General features: G+C 34.4%; 1 protein-coding gene across 1 annotated transcript; it reads left to right on the forward strand.

Annotated features, from left to right (window-relative positions):
• The first annotated feature begins 333 nt into the window (after positions 1-333).
• Positions 334-27406, forward strand: LOC129271966 (latrophilin-like protein LAT-2). The gene is made up of 26 exons (XM_064107014.1): positions 334-420; positions 1890-2078; positions 3130-3315; positions 6002-6088; positions 7192-7384; positions 8831-8937; positions 9271-9420; positions 10554-10654; positions 11254-11457; positions 11771-11842; positions 12691-12793; positions 13463-13606; positions 14584-14650; positions 15250-15385; positions 16326-16375; positions 16867-16981; positions 18150-18253; positions 18702-18804; positions 19436-19586; positions 20187-20256; positions 20647-20713; positions 21427-21518; positions 22110-22236; positions 23094-23267; positions 24171-24189; positions 24939-27406. Exons 1-26 carry the CDS (start codon positions 408-410, stop codon positions 25100-25102), a joined length of 2988 nt encoding a protein of 995 aa, XP_063963084.1. The 5' UTR covers positions 334-407; the 3' UTR covers positions 25103-27406.
• The last annotated feature ends 210 nt before the right edge of the window (positions 27407-27616 follow it).

Consider the following 27616-nt stretch of genomic DNA (forward strand, 5'->3'; position numbering starts at 1 on the left):
ATAAACAGAATATGTTTAGAATGTGTTCAATCAATTAAAACATGAATACATAAGGCAAGGGCCAACAGATTTTCCCTGATAAATTTCTCTTTTTATTTTATTTTCAGTAATTATTTCAGCTTTGTAGATAATTTTTGTAAAATCGTGTTTAAGAGCCCTGAATGAGCTAAGTTAGATGCATGATTATTGCATCGTTGCTTCACCAAATTGATGAATAATAAAGCCCAATATTTTCATTCTTATCTGATTCAAATAGCACTGATCTTTCTGCATGGTAAGACATGTTTTATATTTATATTCATCTTGACGTATCTGTTATTTTCTCATTTTCAGTAGCTACAATTTGTGATGGAGCGACTCTTAATGAGACTTGTGTATACAACCCTTGTCAGAATGGAGGAACATGCATGAATGTTCTAAGTAAGTATTTTTTATTTTTATTTTTTAAACAAACAAGTGCACACCTAGTTACCAATAATGCATATAGCATTTCCATTTATTTGAAAGCAGGATAAAAGAGCATTGTAGATTAAATGCCTTGCTCACGGACGTAGGTGCCGCGGCCGGGGATCGAACCCCGGACTTTCCATGTAAAGCCAGGTGCCTTAGACCACTCGGCCACGGCACCTCCAAGTATAACATGCTACATCGATATATAAAGAAGAAAAAAATGGATAGAGCATTCACGCGCTCTTTTGAGGCCAACTAAAACACTTAAAAGTATTCCAAAAGACCAAGCGCACATGAAGTTCCAAACATTTTTCTTTTGAGTGTGCGCATTGATTCTTTCTTGTTGATGTGACCCCATATACTGTTGTGTAAGGATTATTTTTCATGTATCTTCAAGGTCGAATGTGCGTCATCATACAACGAGCTCTTTCCATTTTTTTTTATATCTATGGTTTGCCACAGTGATATCACTTAATACCGGCTATTTTGTTCTTAGTGGCTTTTATTTTTCAATAACTGAATTTCTTTGACATAAACAATATATTAAACACATACATTAATGTAGAATGCGGCATATTACATGAGAAAGCTTATTATTTATATTTCATACTTATCGTCATTCATGGCTGTTCAGCTTATTAATTTAATTATAACAATGTTTTGTAACGTCGTGGGTTTGTGGAAATAAAGACCCGATGAGATGAAAAAAAAAATGGCAGATATATTAATAACTCATAAAATGCATAACACTGACACTTTTTTATCTTCATCTCTTTGGAAGCATTTAAATGACAACAAGTCATATTTTTGTTATGGGCTTTTTGCTCATTATTGTTTTATTATTTATAAATCAAGTAATAAATTTTACGTTGGAATCAGTTTAAAAAAAACGTTTGAAAAATAACAATGAAGATGATAATAAGAGAAAACTCTACGAGCGAACTCAACATAAGGAAACTTATTTTCACATTCCTACTTTTTTGAGTGTCAATCATTCAAGATAGAACACAAAAAATGTATTTTCTACACTCCACAAACAAGCATTTATACGATCTTAAGCCATGAACAGTCTTTTTTAAAATAATATTTATTAAAATTCATTCGTTTCAAATCATGCATGCTACCGTGCAAAGACAATATAAATCAACAAAGTCTGAGACAGATAATAAGTTATAAAACAGAAAATTTTATAAAAATCATTAGCAAAGACAATATAAATCAACAAAGTCTGAGACAGATAATAAGTTATAAAACAGAAAATTTTATAAAAATCATTAGCATTTCACATTGTTTAGTGAAATGACTCTCTATCACCGAGCCAACATGTCCGGTTTCAATAGTTTGCTCACTCCCGCTTATTGTCCTCTCTCCCTCTCTCTCCTTGTCATCCATCCTCTTTTTCTGCCCTTTTCCTCATTTTTTTAAATTCTACGTTGTAGGACCAGTTGGCGGGAAAAGCCTACGATATAACGATGTGTACTATTTATACGTCTCTGACACAATGATGACATGGTCTGAAGCGAACGAATATTGCCATCATGAAGGAGGAGGTCTCGTTGGCTTTGAGGACAAGGAAGAGGAAAAATTTGGGGATAACTATGCTGCAAAACAATTCATCGAACAAGATAGTAAGTCTATATACTTCATCATAAGAATAATAATGATAGGGAGTTCTATGTCCACGAAATACGGAGGGGACAAGAACAGACAAAATTTATTGTCGAATGCCCATAATGACAAAGAACAACCGAGCACTCTTGTCGTAATTTGGTGAATCAAAACGTCAGTTTCGTCCAACATACTGGACAAACAACATACCTGCTTTGCTTCGTCAGCTCTGAAATGCAGACGAAACGGCTGTCCCTGTTCACCAAATTATGACAAGACATCCCAGCCGTTCATTGTCATTTTGATGGGCATTTTCAATACATTTACTGTGTTCTTAAATCTTCCGTATGCGGAGCGAATACTTTCTAATAGTATACTGTTCAAACATACCGATTTGGTCGGGAGCGACCGCAAATGAATGGATCATGCACTGCAAAAACTCTGGTGTTGATTTAACACTAGCCCAGAATATATATATGTCCACATCAGAGAAGTGTTAAACAACGACACCAGTTTTGTTTTGGTCTAACACCAGATAGGTGTTTATACAACACCAATTAGTATTAAAACAGCATCGGTTTGATTCCAAACTGGTGTTGTTTCAACACTTCTCTGATGTGGACATATATAGATTCCGGGCTGGTGTTAAATCAACACCGGAGTTTTTGCAGCGTGATTTTCATGAAGTCATAATCCTACACGGGTCGCAGCAAGGTGTTGGGTGCAGTAATTGTCATTGCAAAATACCTTTTCAATAAAATGAACATTATGAAAGGAATACATTTTCCGACATAGAATATATGACTTTGGCCCTGTTACATAAAGGTCTGCGATGAATTGCAAATTTGAACTAATAACTCTGATTCGCCTGATGTGGTCAGTATTTTGAACAAAGTGGCGCGTGCGACGATGATTTTGATTAGTCATTGGCATTTAGCTATTGATTGCAAACCTCTACGTTACGGAGCCCAAGATAATGTTAATAAAAGCCTATATACATAATGAAATGACTGTGTTTTGTTAATATCTATACACTTCACGGAACCCTTAATTTTTTATCATTTGAACCAGCAACCTACTGGGTGAGCGCCCGTTACCACGGGACCAGCTCGCAGTGGAAATGGTATCTATCGAACGAAACTTTTGACATCACCCTAGAAGATAGTGAAGATGGTGATTGCATGACCTATACCAAACGCATTTTCATCAGTGTACCAGAAAGAGAATCATGTAACTCCACCCACAACTTCGTATGTGGTAAGATTTATCTTCAATGATTATCATTCTTCAAGATTTTGATTTGAAATACTACATATTGTTCTAATAAATAATGATTGGACTTAGGGTGCGTTTATCCGCCACTTTTTTACCCTAGAATCATGATCTGAATCATGATTCAAATCATGATTCTGCAGAATCACGATTGCGTTTGGGGTGCGTTTATCCGCCACTTTTTTACCCTAGAATCATGATTTGAATCATGATTCAAATCATGATTCTGCAGAATCACGATTGCGTTTAGTCGAAATTGAATATAATCATGATTAGAATCACAAACATGAAACACGAAAAAAGGGGCGTTTGGAAAGACGTTTCTGCAGAATCACGTACGAAAATGTTCGAATAAACGATATCGTGATTACAATCATGATTCTATGACCTCACTGTTGTGTCAGGCTACTTTCGGTTTGACTCTTGCCAAGCTCAAGGCGCTGTTTGTACATGAATATGTACTACGCATGCATTTCTTGTCATGTTCAAGCTCTGTGTTGGTCATCGCATCGTCCACTACTTTTCATTTTTTGGTCATGTCTTCAACTTCAAGTTCTAGTAAATTAATTAACTGGACAGACAATGATCTCAGTTGTTGAATATACAGTATCAATATTAAATTGGATCTACGCTGAAATTCACTTCCGAACACAATTTTGGATAAACTAACAAGATGAATAGAAGCATATGGACCCTATATGATACAAGTAAACAAAATGAGGTATAGACTGAATTTTGGAAGCAAAAGATTTTTCGAGAGCCGAACACATGCGAAAAACTTCCTCTGTCAAACTGCGCACTAGTGATGTGCACTGGATTGGCCCGAATCTGAGGAGAAACAGCATTGGAATGAAGGTCGTCTAAACGCTGATTCTGTGATTCATGTTTGTATTTTGAATCATGATTCTGGCTTGAGGTCGCATAAACGCAGCCATGTACAGTGCGTATCAAAAAAAAGTTTACACTTTGAAAAAGCCCTGGTAATTAAAAAATATACATGTGGGTAATTTTTTTCACATATAATCTTGGGTTTGGGTCTCACCTATCCAATGAAAGTAAAAGTTTTGACAAAATGTTACACTTAAGAGAGCACTGTCCATTTTTGTAAAGCTCGCAGAAATCTGTTTGCGCAGAAATACTCGTTTTCACACTGTATCAAGGGGAAAGGGCGAAATCAAACTTACCTTGCGAAACATTTCTCATACATTTCCCTTGCACTTTTAGTCAATTGAAATAAAACGGATACATTCAAGCATTTTGTAACAATTTTGCCACCCAAATTGAAATTTCAACACTTAGTAAGCACAACCTTTACCCTTTTTTTGCCAGCTGGATCTGAGGACATAACTGAATCTGAACAAACGTTTATATCAGACATCTCCAGCATTTTTTCACCAAGTTTTTATCATTTAAAGTGGGTTTACATTATATTTTTCATTTAATACTTGTTTTTCTAAGCTTGACAATGATTAACAAAATGAAAATCAAGCCTAAGCCATTTCATGTAAATCACAGCTCAGTGTAAAGCAAATCGTCACGATGGCCTCGGTGTGTGGGGGAGTGGGGTGGGGCGCAATGCACTCTTCGAAGTGTTTTGGGCAAGGAAACGAGTTAAAAAAGGTAAAAGATATCTTCAAATCAATTATACTGGCTAAATTTCATGTGTTCTTCATAATTATGGTCTACTTTTATTCGCATAACTATTTCAAAGTTCTGCGCAAATCTTTTTCCACTAACTTTTCAAAAGTAAGTGGTGCTCACTCAAGCGGAAATATTTTTTGACAGTTATATCGTCATTTGCTTAAATGGATCTGTACCAATGTTAAAATGTGGAAAAATCTTCAGGATATTACAAATGTATAATTTTACGGGATTTTTTCTAAGTGTAAACTTTTTTTTTATACGCACTGTATAGAGATTTTAGCAGAGGATTTAAATTGCTGTTAAAACAAGTTAAAAGTTTATAATGATACGGATGCATTTTTTCCAGATGCTTTTTGAAGAGGTCAAGAAAGGGAATAGAGAGTTCGATTGAGTTTGTTCCAAAGCCGGAGGGGGGGGGGGCAAGGCAAGAAAATTGAGGCCAAGCTGTTTTCTGGATTTAGGAATGATATAGAAAGGAAAAGATGTAGAACAAAAAGAGTATATAATCGTTGTTGCTGAAAGAGTGAAGAAATTTAAGATGGCAGTGATAAACACATTATTTTTCTCATTAGTTTGCCTTTATTTGTTATTCGTACTATGTCTTTATCATTATTACAAACGCTATTGTAACTACGATTATTTTCATACTTGTTGCTATATTAATAATAATAATTATTATTATTGTCATCATTATCATAAAAATATTTATGTCATGATCAAAATCATCAGTCGCGCATTAAAAAAAAGGGGGGGGGGTACGTGTCCCCTATCGGCCGGCAAAAATATAATAAAGAGAATCATAGTGGAAAAAGGCAATATATTTTTTCAGAATTTAATGAAACATAATTTGCTTAGAGCCTACGTGTTCCTACCGGCCCACGTATTAACCCCCTTCCAAGATTATTTGATGGTGCTTAAAACATTCCGTTTTTAAATCAGTTATAACAAATAGTCTCCTATAGCGCTTCGAGCTTTCGTGATTTCATTCAGTGACATCCGCATCTTATTTGTGTCCTTATACCTACAGAGGATTACAATGCCTTGATATCCCAATGCCGGTGTCCACCGGGGTACTCTGGCCCTTTCTGCGAGAACCAAGACGAACCTGGAACATGTAAGTTGATGTACTAATACGATAATTTATAGGTGGATGCAATGTAGAGGTGTCGTGGCTTAGTGGCTAAGTTTCCGAACTTTTAACCACAAGTTCCGAGGTTCGATATTCACGTCCTTTGAGAAGGCGATTATCTACATTTACCTCTCTCCATCCAGGTGTAGAAAAATGGGTACCCGGTTGGAAGGAATTCCTTGAATGCTCGAGCACCCGATCAGGGTAGCCATGCTAAAGCCGGGGTAATAGTGTATGCAGCACTTAGAAACATTGCATTAAGCGCTATATAAATGTTGCATATTATTGTCATCAGTATCATCATGCAATTTATCTTTATTCATTAGACTAGTTAGATTAATTCAAGTTTCTCTTTAAAATGCAATCATATATTTCCGATGACATCATAATCATCACTCTCCGGCGTTTTCATTGTAATGTAAGCCCATTTTTTAACAGCTAGGATATAGTGTTTGTGTGATCATCAGAACAAAAGTGACGCGCAGTCATTGACAGTTTTTAACGTTCTCTTCAGAACAATCTAAGAAAAAGGTTTCGATTATAACATTTCTTTGTCCCATATTGAACCCTTCTCGATTTTTTCGAAGAAGCAGAACATATAGTTCTTTTAACTCCATAATTTACTCCATATTCGTGATGGTGTATTAAAGAACACTACCATTCTAATATAGGGTTCTTCTCACCATTGATAACCCCATGGGTTCTACAGGAAACCCTTAAAGGATCTTTAAACAACAAAAATACGGTTCTAAGAACGTTTGATAATTGATTATAGAGTCCCGATCTGTTTCTTTGAAGAACCTTAATAGCTTGCATTATCGGGTAAAGAGAAAGATTATAATATCTTTACGAGTATATTAACGTCATTGCAGTCATACCAAATACTTAAAATTGTGACATCTTGTCTTCTTGTCAGGCGTTCGATGTTGTAGAATAGAGAAGGGTAATATTAACATAATGTTATTTAGGGTCCGCTGGGAGAACAGTTCATAAGAGCTGAAGTGGCTACCCTAGGTAAATAAGAATTATTATTGATATGATTGTATTGACGTTTATTTTTCTCACTTTACTTATTTTTTACGCAATAGCCAGCAGCAAATCAGTGAAAATTTGCGAGGGAGAAAGCGATCTGCTGACCTGTGCGCTGGAACAGAAGGTGATTCGCGTGGAGTACGCCGCCTACGGTGTATATGACAACACAACGTGCAATAACGGCCATACCTTTCTCTCACCTGGTCAGAAGTGCGTATCAGAGAACTCTGTGCAGAAAACAGTTGATGTGTAAGTCAGAAACAATGGGGAAGTTTTGCATTTGCAACAGGGACGGCTTCAAGGACATTGAAAATGTATTGTCAAAAACCCTTTATGACAATGAAGTCTTTGTCGAAAATAATTGGTGAATCAAAACTGCACTTTCGTTCTTGGCCCTGGTCAAACGATATTTTTGCAATTTGACTACTTAGGACGAAACTGCTCTTCAGAATCACCAATTTTCAACAAAGACCTACCAGCTGTTCTTTGTCCTTTGACGGGCATTTTCAATACCTTTCTATGTTCTTGAATTTTTCCCCGTTACAGGTGCGAAAACTACCTGTTACCGTCTTTGCCAGACGGTCAGATTGAAAATGTCCTGTGGTTTACGTCAGGGATAAAGATGTACTGGTGTAAAATTATTATTTTATTAAATTTTATTGATTTCTGCAAATTTTTCATATAAAAATACCTTAAAGTGTGCCTTATACAATGCGTATCAATAAAAAGTTTACACTTTGAAAAAGTCCTGGGGATTGAAAAATATACATGGGGAAATTTTTTCACACATATTCTTGGGTTTGGGTCTCATCTATCAAATGAAAGTAAAAATTTTGACAGAATGTTACATTTGAGTCAGCACTGTCCATTTTTGTAAAGCTCGCAGAAATCGGTTTGCGCAGAAATGCTCATTTTCACGCTGTGTCAAGAAAAAAAGGCGAAATCAAACTGACCGTGCGGTACATTTCTCATAAATTTCTTTTTCATTTTAAGCCCATTGAAGTAAAACAGATACTTTTAAACATTTCGTAACAACTTTGGCATCAAAATTAACATTTAATCCCTAGGTAAGCACAACCTTACATTCTAGAAAATAGAGAATCTATTGTCAAATAGCAATAATAATAATGATAATAATGATAATAATGATAATAATAATAATGATAATAATAATAACACTAATAATAACAGCAAGCGCTTTGTATCCTCAGGCAAAAGGCGCTATATAAATCCAGCTACCTTTATTATTATCGTTATCATTATTAAAATTCCTTTATGAAAAAGCAGCCTTTGTCGAAATCGGTGAATCAAAGCAGCGGCGTCGTCCCTGCTTCTGGACAAACTACATATTTTCAATATTTCGTCAGCTCCGAATCTTAGGACGATCTGCTGTCCCCGCCGGTTCACCAACTTTCGACAAAGATCTCTCAGCTGTTAATTGTGATTTCTTGAAAGGCATTTTCAATGCATTTACTATGTTCTAGAATCAGTTCCCTTTGTAATTGCAAAAACGAGTCCCGGAAAGGGCCGGGGGGGGGGGGGGGGTAAGGTTCTCTATATTAAGGGGTTAGATACAAGAAACAGACTATCATCTAACGATTGCAATTCGAGATCCGCTTTTCCACTACTATCAATAGAGTCACCCTCACAGCTAACCTCAGGAACTAACTTTTATCATGATTTATTTATTTACAGTTGCCAGGGACAATCCTTCTGCGATATTTCAATAGGTAATGAGTTCTTCCAGAATAACCCATGCATCCCGAAGAAGCATTTGGACTTACGTTACCAATGTGTTGCAAGTAAGTAAGATGACAATATTCGCCGGATACTACACAGTCTGAATGCGGCAGGATTGCGATCACTTTACGAATGAACATAATCTCTATATCAATGACAAAATACTAAACGATCAAAATTATTACTTTTTTGTTTATTCATGTCACACTAACAGAAAGTTGTTTATGGATTTATTGTTTAAACTTTTTGAGATTGTTTAATTTTTAAACAAAAAAAATAGGAAATTTGTTTAAAATAGTTGTTAGAGTGACGTGCTTAGAATGTTATACACCGTTTTAAAGTATAAGTGAATGTTTTAATGGTGTTATTCTACTTCCTATGATTGATATTTTTAGATGACCCGGTCGTTTACAATGCCCCCTACCCTCCTGCCCGACTTGAACCTCCAACCATGTACTGCAAGACGAGGGTTTATGGTAACACAACCTACGAGGTCACTGCAGAAAACACCACAGTCTACAAACGATGCCCTGAAGGATATAGAGGTGCTATCACCATTTCATAATTTTGTCAAGAAATTTTGTTCCACTATTTTGGCATAAAATTACAAATAAAGATACATTTCTCGATAAATAACAGTCGTTAATCCAAATGTCATAAGTTGTCATGGATTACCGATTTGTGTCTCGCCTGCAAAGCAGAGCGAGACTATAGGCGCCGCTTTGCTGACGGCGGCGGCGTCGTCAACATTTAAATCTTAACCAAGGTTAAGTTTTTGAAATGTCGTCACAACTTAGAAAGTATATGAAACTAGTTTATGAAACTTGAATGTAAGGGTGAGTAAGTATCCCTAAACATCCCGCATGAGTTTCAGGTCATATGACCAAGTTCGAAGGTCACTTAGAGTCAACGAACTTTGACCATGTTGGGGGTATTCGTTGAATTGGCATCATAACTTAGATAGTATATGGACCTACACATGTAGTTCATGAAACATAGACATAAGGGGTATCAAGTATGTTTTGCACACGTCTTGGGTCACGTGATCATGGTCAAAGGTCATGTTGGGTCATGGACATAGTATTTTATTGTCATACGAGTGTTTTCTTTTGTGAATAATTTGTTCAACAGTCAGCACTGCTGCTATATCAAATCACGTAATGCAGGCGAGACTGCCAAAGGCGTTCCACTTGTTAGTTATACACATTGTGAGCCTTGATTTAGCCATAAATTTCCTTGATACTGACAATAGGACAGACGCGAAAGCTGATATATTAAAAAACATCTTGAAATAAGTTAATCATGATTACATGTTGGCCTATTTCATGTATCCGACAAAGTAATATTCATCCAACAGTTACCATAGGAACTGGTTTTCTCAGCCAATCAAATTCAAGGAAAATTATCATATCTGACAACTTGTGGGATGAACAATTTTGACAACCTCCTCCCCCTCAAGATTTCTAGAGTTGAGGTCACTGGCTTTAATCCGAGCAGTGAACCTATTGTCCATGAGGAGGGGGGGGGGGGGGGGCTATTGCTTCATCCCCCACTTGAATAGTATGACGTCACGGATTTATGCCAATGATTGAGGTACATTATGAGAATGAGTTAATATCAAGGGTGTGACACTTTATCATCAACATTAAAAAAAAAATATTTCATGTTGTTTATGCAGGACAAGTGAGCTTCTCGTGTTTATTGGGTGGCATGTGGCACGACCATGGCCCCGATGATTCTGGATGTATCAAGATCAGAGCAGTCGATAATCTGAATGACGTAATTATGTAGTTTATTTTGACAATTGAACGTAGATGGCGTCAATACTCAGTGTAAACAGAGTAATCAATAAAAGAAACCAATATCATTTGTTCATTACGCTTTTTGCAGAGTGTTGGTGCCATCTACGTTTGGAAAAGTGTTTGGAATCTTTTAACAAAGTTTAATCTTTTAAATTTAATCTTCATTAATAGCATTTATGAGGCGTCGATAATTTTGTTGCCAATAGCGCACTATATATTACCCCGGCTATATATATCTCCAGCTGCTAAAGGCGCTTGGTGCATTAATCCCACCGGGCACCCATTCTATTTGCCTCACCTGGTTTGAGCGCAGCACAATGTGGGTTAATTTGTTGCTAAAGGAAAATAAGCCATGGTTGGGATTAGAATCCACGTCCCTCTCATTAAAAAACAAGAGAGTCGTAACCACTAGACCACGATGCCCTCACAAATTATATACACTTGTTGGAATGATAAACAACTAATGTAAAGTTTATTGTAGTAAACAGCCTTGTACAAACATTTTAAACATCGCTTTTACTGTGTATGTTATGGAAATATAGTTGAGGTTCGGTTTCTTATCACTCATCCATCTAGGAGATTATGTCGGGGGAGAAGGAGGCGGCGGAAATCGCGGAGACCATTGATGATCTTGTTAAAGATGGAGGGGAGACAACAACCCTGGAGGATACCGAGGTAGTTAAACTCCTAACAGACTTAAATGAACTCCAGAAGAAACAACTCGAAGACACGAACAAGAACACGAGTGAACGTATCAGCACTGTCTCTTCATACGCAGAGGTACGGATATTCGACTAATCGATTATTCGACTATTTTGTTCTGAATAATTTTCGGTTTTATTTGATAAGGTTACATGATTCACTTTTACTTCTTTTCTCACTCGTAATTACATTTTTCAAATTCTTTATTTTTTCATGTTTTTATAACTGATTTACGTTACTTTCTTATGTCAATATTATATTTCTCCTTTGTCGAAAGATTATTTCACAATGGCGATAAAATCCAACACATATTTACGAGATCTTAGATGAATTAGGATTAATTACACTTTGCAATATTTCTAACCCTTATTACTTTGATTTTGTCCCCCAGAAAACACTGAGTATCGCAAGCGTTCTGCTCAATTCAGATGATCAGGATACAGATGAAACGTCTTCACAAAAAGTAAGAATATTAAAGCGGGAAACGGGTTATATATAATTATAATCGATTGATAATACCTCTCTATTCATCGGTCTCATCAGGTTTTCACCATAGTCATGAAAGTGGCTTCTAATAGTAATTTAAAGATCAGTTTTGTAATGTATGGCCCTGTGAGCTATTTCATACAGATAGAATTAGTAATACAGATTGAAGATGTTATATCAATAAAAAACTTACATTTTTAAAAAGCTGTCAAAAGTGCTTAGCTAGACAATATAGGAGTTATTACTAACCCTAAAGTCCTCGCTTTCAGATGACACACAAAAAAGATAAAAGTACATGTATGACCAAACACTATTTGGGGTGTAAATATGGTTTGTAAAAAAAAGGTGGACACGATTAAAACAGTTGTCAGATATTAGTCATCTTGATAAAAATATGTTCTTCTCATAATTCATGATTATATTTGATTCACGTGTCGATTCCTTAACGTTTTTCTTTTTAATTGTCGTATGCACGATTGAAGTTCGGTAATGATTGATAAGTTTTTTTTGAAAGCGAGAACAATCTTGGTATATGAACATTTTAATAATCAACTAAAAGTTTATACAACGATGAATGATAGCCCGATATAACAGAAAGAAGGAAACTTCCCTCCTTACTATCAAAATGTAGAATAAGTGTACATATCCTCTTCCCTTCTTTTAGCAATTTTAAACATGTTCAAAGAAAATTGTAACTCGGATGATTAACCTGATTAGTGTAGGCTCTTTGTAAAATTATTCTAGAACGTGATTCACAAAATTTCGGCTGGAAATTAGACAAAATTTAAAGTTTGTGATATGTCTTGTTTTATTTATCGTATGTAGGGCATTTCAAAGAACATCACCGAGTTTGTTGAAGAGGTAGCCTTTATACTCTCTGGGGAACTCGTCGAAGATACTTCAAAAACAGTATCCACTGATACCATTGGTAAGTGATAGTTACACCTTAAAGTCCAAGGCACATTAGACGATCCGATGAGAAGTGATTTTGTTTCTTTAATAATGATAACATTTTGCATTAAGTGTGAAAGTTCCAAGAAGTAAAATTGTTGTATATGAAGTTCGTCATGATGATAGGAATACCAATAACCCTGCTTTGCTGCAGGCCTTGTGGTTGGAGTAAATTCGTAATCGGCTTCAATTCGGAGCCGATGATGACGTCATTGTGATTCGAAATTGAATATGTTTGTATTACTATATAGAGAGGCTCGAAATAGATTGGATCATCGAGTTAAGTATTCATAGTACTATTCGGAACTTTGATTCTTAAGTTGGAATGCTCATAATGCTATAAAGATTTCTTTGAAATTCGGATGGCAACGGAATGTGCACCGGATCGTCATCTGAGGTAGATGGTAACACACCCTGGTCATGCACTGGTTGACATCATAATTCACCTGCGTCCAAAAATAAAAGTGATTTTGGTCAAATTCCCACATTTTAGCGTCTGGGGTGCTGCCCATACGCAGCACCAAAGAAAAACCTTGTGGGTGCTTCCGCATCCCCAGCGCCCCCGCTTTCTAGGGCCATGCGCACATCCTTATACTAATTTCAACACAATAATTGCTTTAATTTTCATTTGGCGTTACCCCTGCAGATATGACGTGTGGGAGTCTACCGGGTGGTCGGCGGGAACCTCTGTCCTACCCTGCCGATGGGATCTTTGATCGGGAGAGTATGACGAATGTACAAGCTAGAGCCACTCTACCGCCCTCTACGTTCGATGATGATCCCAGCAAAAGTAAGGAAACATCTCAATTACAGGAATTTTTCATTAGTATCATGAACAATTTATGTTCTTTTTCAGTCGAGATTTAGATTCGTATTTTCTTCTAAAGCCTTTTGCAACCACATTTACATCTTTTGAAATAAGTTTGTCAGAATACGCAATTCCGTGTCATGATTATATCCAATCAATGTACAGTATCATGTTCCATGAATGTTTGTTTAGCTAACAATAGTTTCATTGGAAATGTATGGAATATTTTGCACTGTTTAAAACAAATTCCAGACTTTTGCATTTTTTATCTAGCGTCTTTATTAGCGTATAGGCCAAATACTGGAAAGGTGTTTTTTTTTAACTCTAAATATTATTGATTAGATATTACGCCTTCACTCAGGAAAACATTTCGTTTAATCAATTAATGTTAGTCCCAATCAACAGTACACTATTTGTGTTGTATAATTGCCGCCACATGATCGTACAATATTTGACAGTTTTTCATCAGTTCATTTTAATATCTTTTAATGTAGACCGTATATAGAAGAAGATGTAAAATTTTGTACATGATTCATTAAATAGAAATATATTCAGAAAAAACATGGCATCTCCCCCGGAAATATCTCCCCCTGGAGTTGGCCCAACTGAATATCTAACCAATTCTATTAAATTCGCGAAAAAAAGAAAACCGATTTTGACTGATCATTTAAATGGCCAGTCAAATTCGATTTTCTGTTTTTTTTTTTTAATGAGTTACACTTGATGTTGATACTACTACTACTACTACTACTACTAATGATAATAATAATAATAAGAAGAAGAATGATATTAATAATAATATTGATAATAATAATAATAATAATAATGATAGTTATTATTATTATTTTTATTATTATAATTATTTTTATTATTATCATCATTATTATTATAATCATTTTTATCAGTATTATTATTATCATTATTATTATTCTGTCTCCCTTTTTTTTTGCCTTTTACAGAGAATACAATTGCTATAGTTGAATACAAGAAGATCAATAACATTGGAAGTAGGACTATTCAACCAATGTAAGATTTTTTTTTGCTCTTCATCTGAAAACTCCAAACTATTTCAAAACTTACCAGGGAATATTTGGTAAAGTTTTGTTTAAAAATCCGATTTCGAACAACATCATACTCATTTTAAAACAATTTCCCCAGATTAATATTTATATAAAAGTATATAAGTGAAATGAAAGTTGGGTGATTTTTTATTTTCTTGTGAAGCCAAATACATAGGATAAGGATATATAGAACATTATGTTTTATCATCTAGAATATAGCATTGTAATGTTTCTTTATTTAATGTGTCAGACCAATGTTAAATGCATTTACACATATATATTAATGATACATTAGGCTACGCAATTTTCAAAACTGTATGAAAATTGTTATGAATACTCGAAACGTTTTCATACTCTTACAAAATAATCAAAGCTTTTGATAAATTGACATAAAACATTTTTATTTCCTTAAAATTTTAATTGAAATGTATGATATATTGGAAATTAACTGAAGATATTGCCACTAAAGTAAACGAAAAATTTACATTTTAGAGTATATGTTTTTGTTTTGGTGGAATGTCTTTTAATGTAGTTTCCTGATGCTCTTTTGTTCTGTTTTTAAAGGGATAATCCAGATGAATTGGTCAACCAATCGGTAGTGAATTCTCTTCTGCTTGGGGTCTCGGCGATGAAAGGAAATACCCCAGTTAAATCATTTCAAAACGGTCAGACATTCAGCTACATCATGAAACATAAAAATGTAAGACTTTAATACTTAAAAGAATCGAAAGTCTTGTGGGTTTATTTCCAATGGCGGATCTAAGGGGGGGGGGGTAACCCCCCTTGCGCTGCCAGGTAAAAACAATTAATGGCCTACATTTTGGAGCCAACCCCAAAGTACCTATAGTTTATAGTGAACCCAGTATTTTTATTTTTTTGCTTGTAAAAAAAAATCTCGCTGCCAAAATGACCTTCATTTGGTAGTGAAACTGTTTTTTTCTTGTCCAATTTCTCGGTGTTAAAATGACCTTTATTTTGTAGTGAAGCCTTTTAAATTCTTTCTTTTTTGGTTGTCAAAATTTCTCGGTCAAACCCCTCCTTGGAACAAAAGCTAGATCCGCCCCTGATTTTAATCGACTTTATTGAAGTCCTACCCATTTATAAGTATGAATCAGTCATTGTTACAAGGTTCCTCGAAGAGAACGCAAAGCCTTAATTCATCGGTTGCTTTTACGTTTTAATTTGAAAATAAGGCCGATATTTTTCTTGTCATCTGTTAATAATATTGAAACAATTTTTATTCAAATATTCCTGTAAGGTGTGATCAGAATTGTAATGTCATTATTTGCAATGTATTTAGTATTATATACTTTTTGACGGGGAGGGTTTATAAAGAGCTGTATTCTTTACCTTATCAAAATGTCATAAAATAATGATTTTACGGAACCCCCATTTATCTCAAGCAAGTGGCAGTCTAGGGATTTTTACTTTAATGAATGTTTTTTTTTACTGAAATAAAATTGCTATTGATAAATTAATGAATGTGAATTCTAGTAATATATTCTGCGGTCATTTCTTAATGAGATGCAAACAAGACTCCAGTAAGTTAGCAGTTCGTCAAGTTCATCATTTTAAAAAGTATGTAATTTGGTTATGTTACTAAACCGGTTCTTTTTTATTTCAATTTTGTATTATTTTAGCCCAACGTAACAGGAAACGTGTCCTGTGTATTTGTCGACGATACAAACAAGTGAGTTTGGTGTGTCCTTTCCATTGAGAGAGAAAAATACCTTTGACGAGGGGGGGGGGGGATCGTATTTGAATAAAATGAAACCACCGTTTAGCTGTAATCTAACACAATAAAAACATTACGTTTTATTTAGCAGTATTGGTTTTCAAGCAACCATAAAGTAAGAGTGATGAATGATAAGTATGATAATAATTAAAAACGAATAATTTAAGGAAGTCTAATGATTGCAACCTACATGTCGCATAATGCATTCAAGATTTTGCGGCAACTATGTATGTGACAAAGAAGTTTTGAAAGTTTTAATTTAAGCTCGAAATACAAAAATTTGGGAGTTAATTAGTTTAATGCAAATTAGGTGGTGGAAATACAAGAAATCAACTTGAAAACTAGTCCTTTATCACATTCAGCATAGAGAAATTGAGAAATATATTCTTGTTCCCAACTCAAATTGCTTCCAAGTTCACGTTTCCCATCTATATTAATTTGTCCAGATTATCTACGGAAGGCTGTAGGCTTGTCAATACTAATCGAACGCATACTGAATGTACTTGCAACCATCTTACCAACTTTGCTATCCTTCTTGATGTCACAGGTGTCTACGAAGATGTAAGTGATTTGTTTGTTGTTGTTTGCTCTACATGGACTAGAAAGTCTGTCGATTTGTACAGAGGAAGAAGAAGAAGAAGAAGAAGAAGGAGGAGGAGGAAAATAATGATAAAGAAGAAGAATAAGCTTATACAGTGCGTATCAAAAAAAAAAATTACACTTTGAAAAAGCCATGGGAATTAAAAAGTATACAACATGTGGGTAATTTTTTTCACATATAATTTTGGGTTTGGGTCTCATCTATCCAATGTAAGTAAAAGTTTTGACAGAATGCGAGCACTGTCCATTTTTGTAAAGCTCGCAGAAATCTGTTTGCGCAGAAATGCTCGTTTTCACACTGTGTCAAGGGGAAAGGGCGAAATCAAACTTACCCTACGAAACATTTTTCATACATTTCCCTTGTACTTTTAGTCGATTGAAATAAAACGGATACATTCAAGCATTTTGTAACCATTTTGTTAACCAAATTGAAATTTCAACACTTAGTATTACCCTTTTTGTGCCAGCTGGATCTGAGGACATAACTGAATCTGAACAAAAGTTTATATCAGACATCTCCAGCATTTTTCTCTAAGTTTTTATCATTTAAAGTGGGTTTACATTTCATTTTTATTAATTACTTGTTTCTCCACACGTTTTCCAAGCTTGACAATGATTAACAAAATGAAAATCAAGCCTTAGCCATTTCATGTAAATCACAGCTCAGTGTAAAGCATATCGTCACGATGGTCTCGGTGTGTGGGGGAGTGGGGTGGGGCGCTATGCACTCTTCGAAGTGTTTTGGGCAAGGAAACAAGTTAAAAAAGGTAAAATATATCTTCAAATCAATTATACTAGCCCCACTAGCTAAATTCCACGTGTTCTTCATGATGAAGGTCTACTTTTATTCGCATAACTATTTCAAAGTTCTGCGCAAATCATTTTTCACTAACTTTTCAATAGTAAGTGGTGCTCACTCAAGCGGAAATATTTTTCGACAGTTATATCGTCATTTGCTTAAATGTTTCTGTACCAATGTAAAAATGTGGAAAAATCTTCAGGATATTACAAATGTATAATTTTACAGGATTTTTTCTAGTGTAAACTTTGTTTTGATACACACTGTAGTGGTTATTATATCAAGAGATGGGTTACCAATAATTTTTGAGTGTTTCTATGATCATTACAGATATCTGTTGCCCATACAACAGCTCTGGAGCTATTGACTATCATTGGCTGTTCAGTGTCTATTGGTTGTCTTGCTATATGCATCTTTGCATTTAGCTTCTTCAAGTAAGTATTGTTTTATGCATCTTAGCATTGACAAATAGAAGGTTGTGATAGATTTTGATATAACATCATATCTTACCTTTTTCCTTTCCTTTACATTTCCTTTCCTTTTCTCCTTTTCTTTTCTTGGTCGTGGATTAATTGATTATTTTTTTATATTGTTATCATTTTATTTCCACTTTTTAAGGGGGGGCTGGGAGCATAGCACCCCAAGCCCCCAATTCATACGCCAGTGCATGAGATTATTTCCTCACTATTATAAAGACCTTTTAATTCTAATGAAAAAAATCTTATTATTCTGTCATCAAAGTCATTTGTAAAATCACTCGTCAATTTGCGAGTAGCTTTTGTACTAGGTCGAACATTCTGTCTCAAGAATGAACCTAAAATATCAATTCGATTTTATTTGAATTTTTGTTTTATTTTGTTTTATTTTGTTTATTTTATGAAGGTCACTGTGGAATACTCGTACAACAATCCACCGTAATCTATGCATCTCACTCCTAACCGCTCAGCTTCTCTTCTTAGTGGGTGTGGAGAGGACAGAACACGATGTGAGTATAATGATTATGCAATATGCCTGTCAATGCCGTCATCAATACAGGATCGGGATTAAGTGCCATTGATTCTCATGCAATCAAACTTAATTGCGGTGTCGCTAGACTATCATGTAAAATCTTGTTTAATCTAAGAGCACTGTTTGAAAATTAATCTGATACATATATAATATATATATCTAATATAAATATGCAAAAATGTTATAACTAGGACATTAGATATATCTGTACCTATTTTCTTAGATTTAGTATATTATATCTTACAAGAGCTGTGGAACCGGTGGGGGCGCTTCATCATCCTCCCTTTTCTTTAAACGTGTATAAAACATGAAAATGACCATCAACTTGTTATTTCATGCATGTTCACCCCACACAATGTTGGCTCATCTCACCCCCACGACTTTCAAAATTGTTCCGCAACCCAAATCTTATATGAATAGTTCATTTTCGTTCATCACTGCGGTATCCATTGTAAAATATAGTGTGGATCGTTTAACTACAGAACTTATAAAGGCTTTTATAATTTCCATAACTGTGAAAGATGAATCAATTAAATAAATGGCTGAATATAGCCCTTTTCACGCCATTTCTACTTTTTCAATATCAACCTTCAATATTCAAAAAACAGATCGTATGTACCGTGATTGCAGCTATACTACACTACACATTTCTGTGTTCCTTTGCCTGGATGGCATTGGAAGGTATTCAACTATACATCATGCTGGTACACGTGTTTTCAACCAGTGGCAAGGTGTTACCATACTACCTGGCAGGCTATGGTGAGTACAGGTTCGGTGTCATGTGTACACCTGTTCTTGACCTAAAGTGTAGAGTCGAATAATCTTCTCGGAGAGGGAGCAAAACGAGGGAAGGGAGAAAGGGTGCAGGCGTTCAAATATATACTGAGGACTGACTGATCGAAGAAACATAATGTCCCTTGTACATTTGAAACATGGGGGGTGGTGGTGAAAGTATAAAACAGATAGGGGTCACTTGTGGACAGGCGAGCTGCGTTTTTATGTTTAATCTATACCGTCGTCAACAACCTATTTGCATTCGATATTGCCAACATAATACATAGATGACTTTAATGAAATGTAAACATGGTATAGGGGCTTTCTCATTTTAAGTATAAACTCAAGGCATTACAAAAAAAAGTTTCGGCATTTTTTGAGTCTTTAAATCGTGCCAAAACGTGAAATTTGCTAAGAACTAATTGTAATCTTGTCTCGACTTCCTTCATTTGACACCTTCACTTCCTTTTCAACACCTGTATGAGACACTCGTGATTTTGAAATTTGTTTAAAGAGAAAAGCACTACTCATTCTTACACTTATTTGCAAGTATTCACTTCTTCAAAATTTCAATTTGATATTCAGGGTTGCCTGCTATTGTTGTAGCCGTTGCTGGTGGTATAAGTAAAGGTGAAGGTTACGGTCAAGAAGCATAGTAAGCAAGTTTATATTTTCTTCTGGATTTTTATTTTATGTTAATTTCCTTGTTCTTATTTGTTCTCACTCCCCACTACTATCATAATTTCTTTCTTTTTTGTCCCTATATATCAACCTCTTCTCACTCCTCCATTTTCCACTCCTCTTTGCCTTCTCTGCCTTTTATCCTCTTACCATCTCTATGTGAGGATTGACGATGACGTCATTTCTCACAAATGTACTTAATATTCTGAATTTACTTATAATTACATAAATGTTCGACTCATTTATTTCTAACAAATTTTATGACTTTGTAACTGAATATAAAATGACTTTTGACAGTCACATTTGTACTTTTTTGTTGTTAATGTTGTTAATTTCCATAAAATCCTTTATTTTTTATCTTAAGCTGCTGGTTGTCTACTGATCGTGGATTCATCTGGAGTTTTGCTGGCCCCGTTGCCCTTATTATCCTGGTAGGTTTTCACGAAAATACAGTTTTGTTATAAAACCAATAATAATAATTGTACTTATAGCGCTTAACACTCACTTTATCAGAAGTCTCTAAGCGCTCTACAGTAATGCAGCATACTTACCTTGGCTTTAGCAGAGCAGCTGCAACACGCACTGCGTTCCAAGAAATTGATTCATACCAGGTACCCATTTACCTCACCAAGGTCGAGTGCAGCACAATGCGGACAATTTTCTTGCTGAAGGAAAATACGCCATGGCTTGGAATCGAACCCACGTCCCTCAAGCTCAGATTGAAAGACGAGAGTCATAACCACTAGACCACGACAGAAAATCTTTGAAAAACCCTATGAGCTCTCAAAGTTTAGAACATTTTCATATAATTTATTCAGATAAAAAATAGATGAAAGTAATAACACTGAATAAAACAAAAATGCATGTTACTGCATACTGCTTATGTATATTATACGCTTACATTTTCATTTTATATATTTTTCAAAAGTTTAATTATCCCTTTCTTATTTCTTGGGGGCGGTGATCGTGGTCACTCACTGTGCTCCCCTCATCAGCGATTTTAGATATAAAAGCTCTAGCTGAACTGTATGAAGAGAAACGGAAGGGTATAAGACATTAGCCAGAGCATGATGAAGTAAAATGACAGATTAGTGATTATTATATGACTGAATACTATAGCTGTATGTTTTTTTCTCTCTTCCAGGTGAATGTTGTGTTTTTGGTTGTGTCGATCCGCATTGCCTACTCAGGGAGAGCAGCAGTCAGCAAAGATGCAACTAACTCACAGAATATCAAGTAATTTAAAAGATTACATATTTACAATTTATTGATAATTTTGCTGACATGTTTACTCTTAAATTAATTTTATCAACTGGTCCAGGTGCGCCTAAAATGATATTCATGCATCGACTTACGAAGCTGGCTCATGATAGAGCAGGCGCTTTTGAACACTGAAATTAATTGTTTTCAATATCATTATTAATGCTATTCTAATTATCATTTTTGTAATTTCCTATGACTGATGCATATTATTATTATGATTATAAATATAATTGATGTTATTTTGATTGAATCTTTATCATTAGCATATCACTTTCATTATCAATATCATTATCGGTATTATCATTCTTATTATGGCTGTTTTGTTGTTATTATTGTGATAATAATTGTTAATATTGTTATCATTTTTATAATAAAAATGTCAATATAATGATTCTAATTATCGTGACTATCATTATTCATTATCATATCGGTGCACCTTGAGCACCTAACAAGGTGGATATGTGCGCTATGCATCATGAACATCGTCGTCATCACTCATCATCATTATCAGAAACATATTCATCATCATAACGATAATCACAACATGTTCCTCCATTAATGCAGGGTTTGGATCAAAGGTGCAGTGACCTTGACCTTTCTCCTGGGTAGTACCTGGGGTATAGGATTCTTCTTTCTAAGCGGATCATCCATACCCCTGGCGTATGCATTCACCATTCTCAACTCTCTGCAGGTGAGCAACAGTCCCTCGGATAGGTGTCAAATTCTTATTCACTTATAAACTTTGATAAACATGCATGTTCCTGTACATTGTAAACATTAAGTTATCCATCAGACTCTAATATTTTGTTATAATATGATATGTAATTGTATACAAACCTAGTCCCTGAAAGTGACCTACTTTAAAAGTCGAAAATTGAACACAGTCCAACATGACTCTATTCGAGGTTTTATTTATTTCGTTTTAAACTCTAATATGATATCTGCATTTCTTTAGGGGTTTTCTTAAGGTGCAACTTGAATAATAATTATATGACAATTCATGCACTTTCTCTAAAATTTGATTGAACACAGTCCAACAAGACTCTATTCGGGGTTTTATTCATTTCGTTTTAAACTCTAATATGATATCTGCATTTCTTAGGGGTTTTCTTAAGGTGCAACTTGAATAATAATTCCGTGATAATAATTTTCTCTAGAATTTGATTGATTGGATGTACTACTTGTGTATTTTTATATGGCTTTTCAGTAAGTTCACTGAATGATATCGAATTGAAATGGACTGAAAATATCAGAATTGTATGAAGCTTACTCTTAAAATTATATACAAGCCTTGTTTTGTATATGGAAATTTATCACTGCAAAATCCAACAGAATTATTGTCGCATTATGGATGGTAAATTTTAGAATCATTCAACCGCTGGTATAAACTTTGTTGCTGAGTTTACGCGCTAAAACCTGGCTGAAATTAATGCTGAGACGTTACTCTTAAATAAAAAAAAAGTAGTCAATTTTTCAAATAAATGTTGATTTATAGATCATTGAAAAGTAACTTGTTAATATAATATTGTTCCTTTCATATTCTATCAGGGAATGTTCATATTCATATACCACTGTCTTGGTAATGAACGAATCAAGAAAGAGATGGCCAAGTTTCTCCTTCGTCAGCCATGTCTGCCGGCATGTCTCCGGGTGAGACTGGAGGCTGTGGCCCGTGTTGGCAGCAGTGTTTACAGCACAACTCAAAGTTCCACAGCACCTCCCGTAAGTTATATAGATAGGCCTAAGACCAATTTCGCCAAATTTACGTGTTTTTTTTTTAACGAGACTCTGGAATCAAACGTAACTCAACTTTCAGCCAATCAGAAAGAAGCACATGATATCAGGGAATTATGTCTGATTTTTGGAGTTGTGATTAAACATATGTTTTGTCTCAAGAGCTGTAAAGGGCCTACCCCATACACGACACCGTTCCATACCAGGATGCAGCATTGTCATACCTGGTATTTTCTAATACAAATTGATTATGAGCAATATTACCATTAATATCAGGGTTATCTTAATAATATGTTTACCAAAAGAGGGTCATGATCTGCAGAATTTGGAAGGTTCTTCCTTACAAAGATATCACAATTCCCGTTCAATGGAGCATTTATATAATCGGAAATTTATCAATACACATAAAATATATAAGCTCTTTATTAAACGTTTATTGAAGGACTTTTCGAAATTATTACAAAATTCGTAACATTGTACCCATAAAATTAGCTTGATTTATTTTCCTACCTATAATCATCATTTCCAAATATAATTGTGCTATTTCTCATCATCCGCGAATGTGGGGGAGGAGGGTGACAGCCCAGAACTTAAACCTCTTAGACCCCACAAATGATATTATAAAAGAATAAAGAAATAAATCTATATAGTTCTTTATCTACAAGAGCGAATTTAGCTTACCAGTATAGATTTCAAGGTCACAAAATGGTCCATTTTATTTGTCTAAATAAATATTGACTTAAGTGCATTCTAGACGACAATGAGACGAGACAAACTTTTGGTTTGTTTCCTTTTGAATTTTTTTTTATTATCTCATTTCCCTCCAGCTCAGATCTGTTTTATCTATTAAAACTCAATATCTTTTTCTTTCTTCTACCCATCATTTTACAGGTTAACAAGAAACCAGACAGTAAGTTATCTTTATGTAAAAAAAAAATATATTTTTGCAGTCATTGGGTGCCTGAAAATAACCTTAATTATCTTTCTTATATTTCAATTTAATGCATTTATTATTCTCAATATCCAAGCAAATATATTATGAATTGTTTGAAAAATTCCTACTTGCATAATAAATGATGGATGAATTAAACAAATCATTACCATGAACCTGGAAACATGATAGCTTAGCCATATATCAATTCATTTTTTTTATTTTGCTTGAGTTAGGGAGATAAAAACAATGACCGGTCACCGGTATATGTCGTCAAAATAGCCCTTTGTGACCTTTAAAGCCTAATTTTACATTATATTATTATTCAAAATAAACACGATATACTTAGCATAACCAAGTTAGGTTTAAGGTTTCAGTTGTTTAACGTTTCAATCTTTATTGTGTTTATTATAAGACTAGAAATATAAGGTAGTAGTTTTGGAGTTTTACATAACAAACGTATTGAATTGGGCTTGTAATAAAATTTGTGATGAGTTCCGTGTAAGTTTCGGGTAAATTCCGCGTGGATGTCTGAAGCTATCCAGAGAATTTTTCCTATGGTGTCTTTCAAAGAACAAAGATATCAAAGAAATCACATCTTTACAATAGTTCTTTTAAGAACTATATTTACTCTTTCACTTGAGAAACTAAAAGAGAATTTTTCGATAAGGAGTTCCAAACTCAGACTCATTTCCTTAATAATATGATTATATTTCGATTCCTTCCAGCTGTTGCTCTGACGGATAAGAAGAAAGATGTGATCCACCCCGTGGTCTATGTACAGGATGTTGATGAGGACGATGGGAAGCCCAGATCATGGCTCTATAACCGTACTGGAGCTGATGATACCAAAGTGATTCCTTCGGACCATCCGGAACCGGATTACTACTGAGACCCTGACTATTATTTGATATCAGGTTCGGAAATTTATCTTCTGTATAAAAATCGAGGCTCTCAGGACCATTAATCCAGACAAGGAAATGAAGGACATGAGGTTTAATCCGTTCCTTGAACGAAATATTGATGAAGATGGGAGTAAGTAAAGGTCATGGGGCTACCAAGAATATTTTCTTTTGATCTACCCAGATACTGTCTACTTTTTATCTTAAAGCTTTAATTCCTTAATGGCCATTCTTGGAACTGAAAGATCACGTCTTGTACTGACTCTATCGGAATTTAATTTAATTAATTTAAATCTGTAAACGCTGTAATACGCGTTTCTGACTGGGTAAAACTGAAGATGTGTCCGATTTTCTGGATTTGCTTTTCAAAAAATGTTGTGACATGAGGCTTTGGACAAGGACTGATTTTGGTCAGTTTGTCAGTGACTCCGGTGTCTCGGGACCTCAAACACAAGGCAATGAATTTCAAGCACAGTACGATTTATTCTTTGAAAAATACCACCATCACTAACAATACCAGCAACAAATATATAAAAAATATATACACCACCCAGGCTCATCACTGCAACTGGCATAACTTAGAGTATGATTGAAAAATAACTTTGAAGGTGGACTAACTAATGAATTATTTTGAATGGTAAGAGAGACAGATCCACAAAAGCATCAAATTCATCAGCGAAAAATGGAACCAACAGAAGTTATCAGAATATGTTTTTATGTGATATCACTATTAAATTATATCTGACCTACATATTGTGAAATGTTTGGCGAATAATTATGCATCATTTGCCACTTTGTAAAAAATATTTATTGGCTGCCATGTTCAATGAAAGAACTATGTCTGTATATATTCTTGCATAAATAAATCTTTTTCTCTTGAACAATTAACTAATTCAATAATACTATGTATTTCAACATTTGATTGTATCAAAATCACTACTTTTCCAGAAATATCTGTCTGATTAATAATGACTAAAATATTGAGTTGCAGCTATATAGCCGGCAATCATGGCAATTATTTTAGTTTATATAGAGATAAGCACATTTTGTATAGGGTGTATTCAGAATTGGTATCTGTAAGTGTTTGTCTAATTTTTGTGATATTTGGTGGTCGAATTGTACAGCAACACATGAGATGTCTTCGTTTTCAAAGATGCAATATGAATACGATGTATTTTTATATTGCACATTGTAATAAAAACTATCACATACAGTGAACTATTTTTCTGTGGTAACTTGAATGTCATTTACAACCGTATTTGGCATTTCAATTATTGTATATCAGCAATAATTTAGTTAAGTTGAGAAATAAATGTTTGGTATAAAATGAAGACTTTCTGTATCCATAGAACAAACATGCAAGGGAATAGAACTCTCGACTTTTTTTTAATCAATCATTTTTAATCACTTTGGTGACATTTCGTGTGTTTATATGTCACTTAGGCCACCGCTTAGTGCTTTGTTTGTAAAAAAAGTAGAATATTTACACTAACTTTGAAAGAGAGAGATGATAAGACAATATAACTGTAAATATATTTTAATAGTGTATATCTTTATTTATTGTACATTTTTTGATCAACCACAGTTCGTATGAAGAACCTTTGAGGGTTACTTGTAGAAAAAAGAGCGGTTCTAAAGATTTATTTATAACATTTTTCTGTTTCTTTGAAGAAACTTAAAGGTTCCAAATGCAGGATAAAGAAAGGTTCTAAAATTTTGAAGAGTCTGCTGCTGTAAATAAATGACTAGTTTGAAAAAAAAAATCATAAAAATATTGATTAAATGTGAGTGAATGACAAAGATATGCAATAAAAGAACATATTTTTAAATGTTCATGGTTTTTAGGCCAAGCAAGTGAAAATGAAATTCATGAGATAATGAAAGATGAACCGGAATATAATGTTAACTGACTGCAGCAGTCAGTTAACATTATTGAGATATAATTTTGTGGAATCTATTTTTACCAATAAGGATGTTGTTAATTTCTATTCAGATGGTCTTTCAAAATTAATCAGTTTTGCTGTAATGAAAATTAATCATTAGATTAATACTTTTTAGTGAGGGATTGCTTTACAACTGAGATAAATATTTTTCTGTTCAAGATCTACTAATTTACTTCCTTTTAATGTTGTGTTGAAATGAAAACGAATTAATGTTTCTGAAAGACATCATTTTGATGATTTCTTGTACGCTTTGCACTACATGTATTTCAAAAGTCCTACTGGCATGAAGGGTTTTCCTTGTTTATTGATTCGATGTATAGTAATAAATAAATTTATTTCTTGCCTATCTTCATCGCTGTTGGATTTGTCTTTTTTTTTTTTACTTTTGCGGATACGGATGGCGCATGGAAATATTATTTTGATTTGAAAATAGAGTGTCAAACTTATCTCCTTTTTGCGGATGTTTCGTGACCTCTTGCATTATATTGGCGAACGAAATTTCAATTGAAGGTCTTTGATTCGGATTGGATAAAGTTAAGTTAATTTGGCGAAAAGTGACAG

The sequence above is a fragment of the Lytechinus pictus genome, chromosome 11 (genome assembly GCF_037042905.1).
Source record: "Lytechinus pictus isolate F3 Inbred chromosome 11, Lp3.0, whole genome shotgun sequence".
NCBI lineage: Eukaryota > Metazoa > Echinodermata > Echinoidea > Temnopleuroida > Toxopneustidae > Lytechinus > Lytechinus pictus.

What these genes read in the sequence shown, in the direction of transcription:
- LOC129271966 (XM_064107014.1), top strand. An exon ending in ACAATTCATCGAACAAGATA is followed by an intron (nt 2,079 to 3,129) that starts GTAAGTCTATAT and finishes CATTTGAACCAG; the next exon opens with CAACCTACTGGGTGAGCGCC. An exon ending in TTTGCATTTAGCTTCTTCAA is followed by an intron (nt 18,254 to 18,701) that starts GTAAGTATTGTT and finishes TATTTTATGAAG; the next exon opens with GTCACTGTGGAATACTCGTA.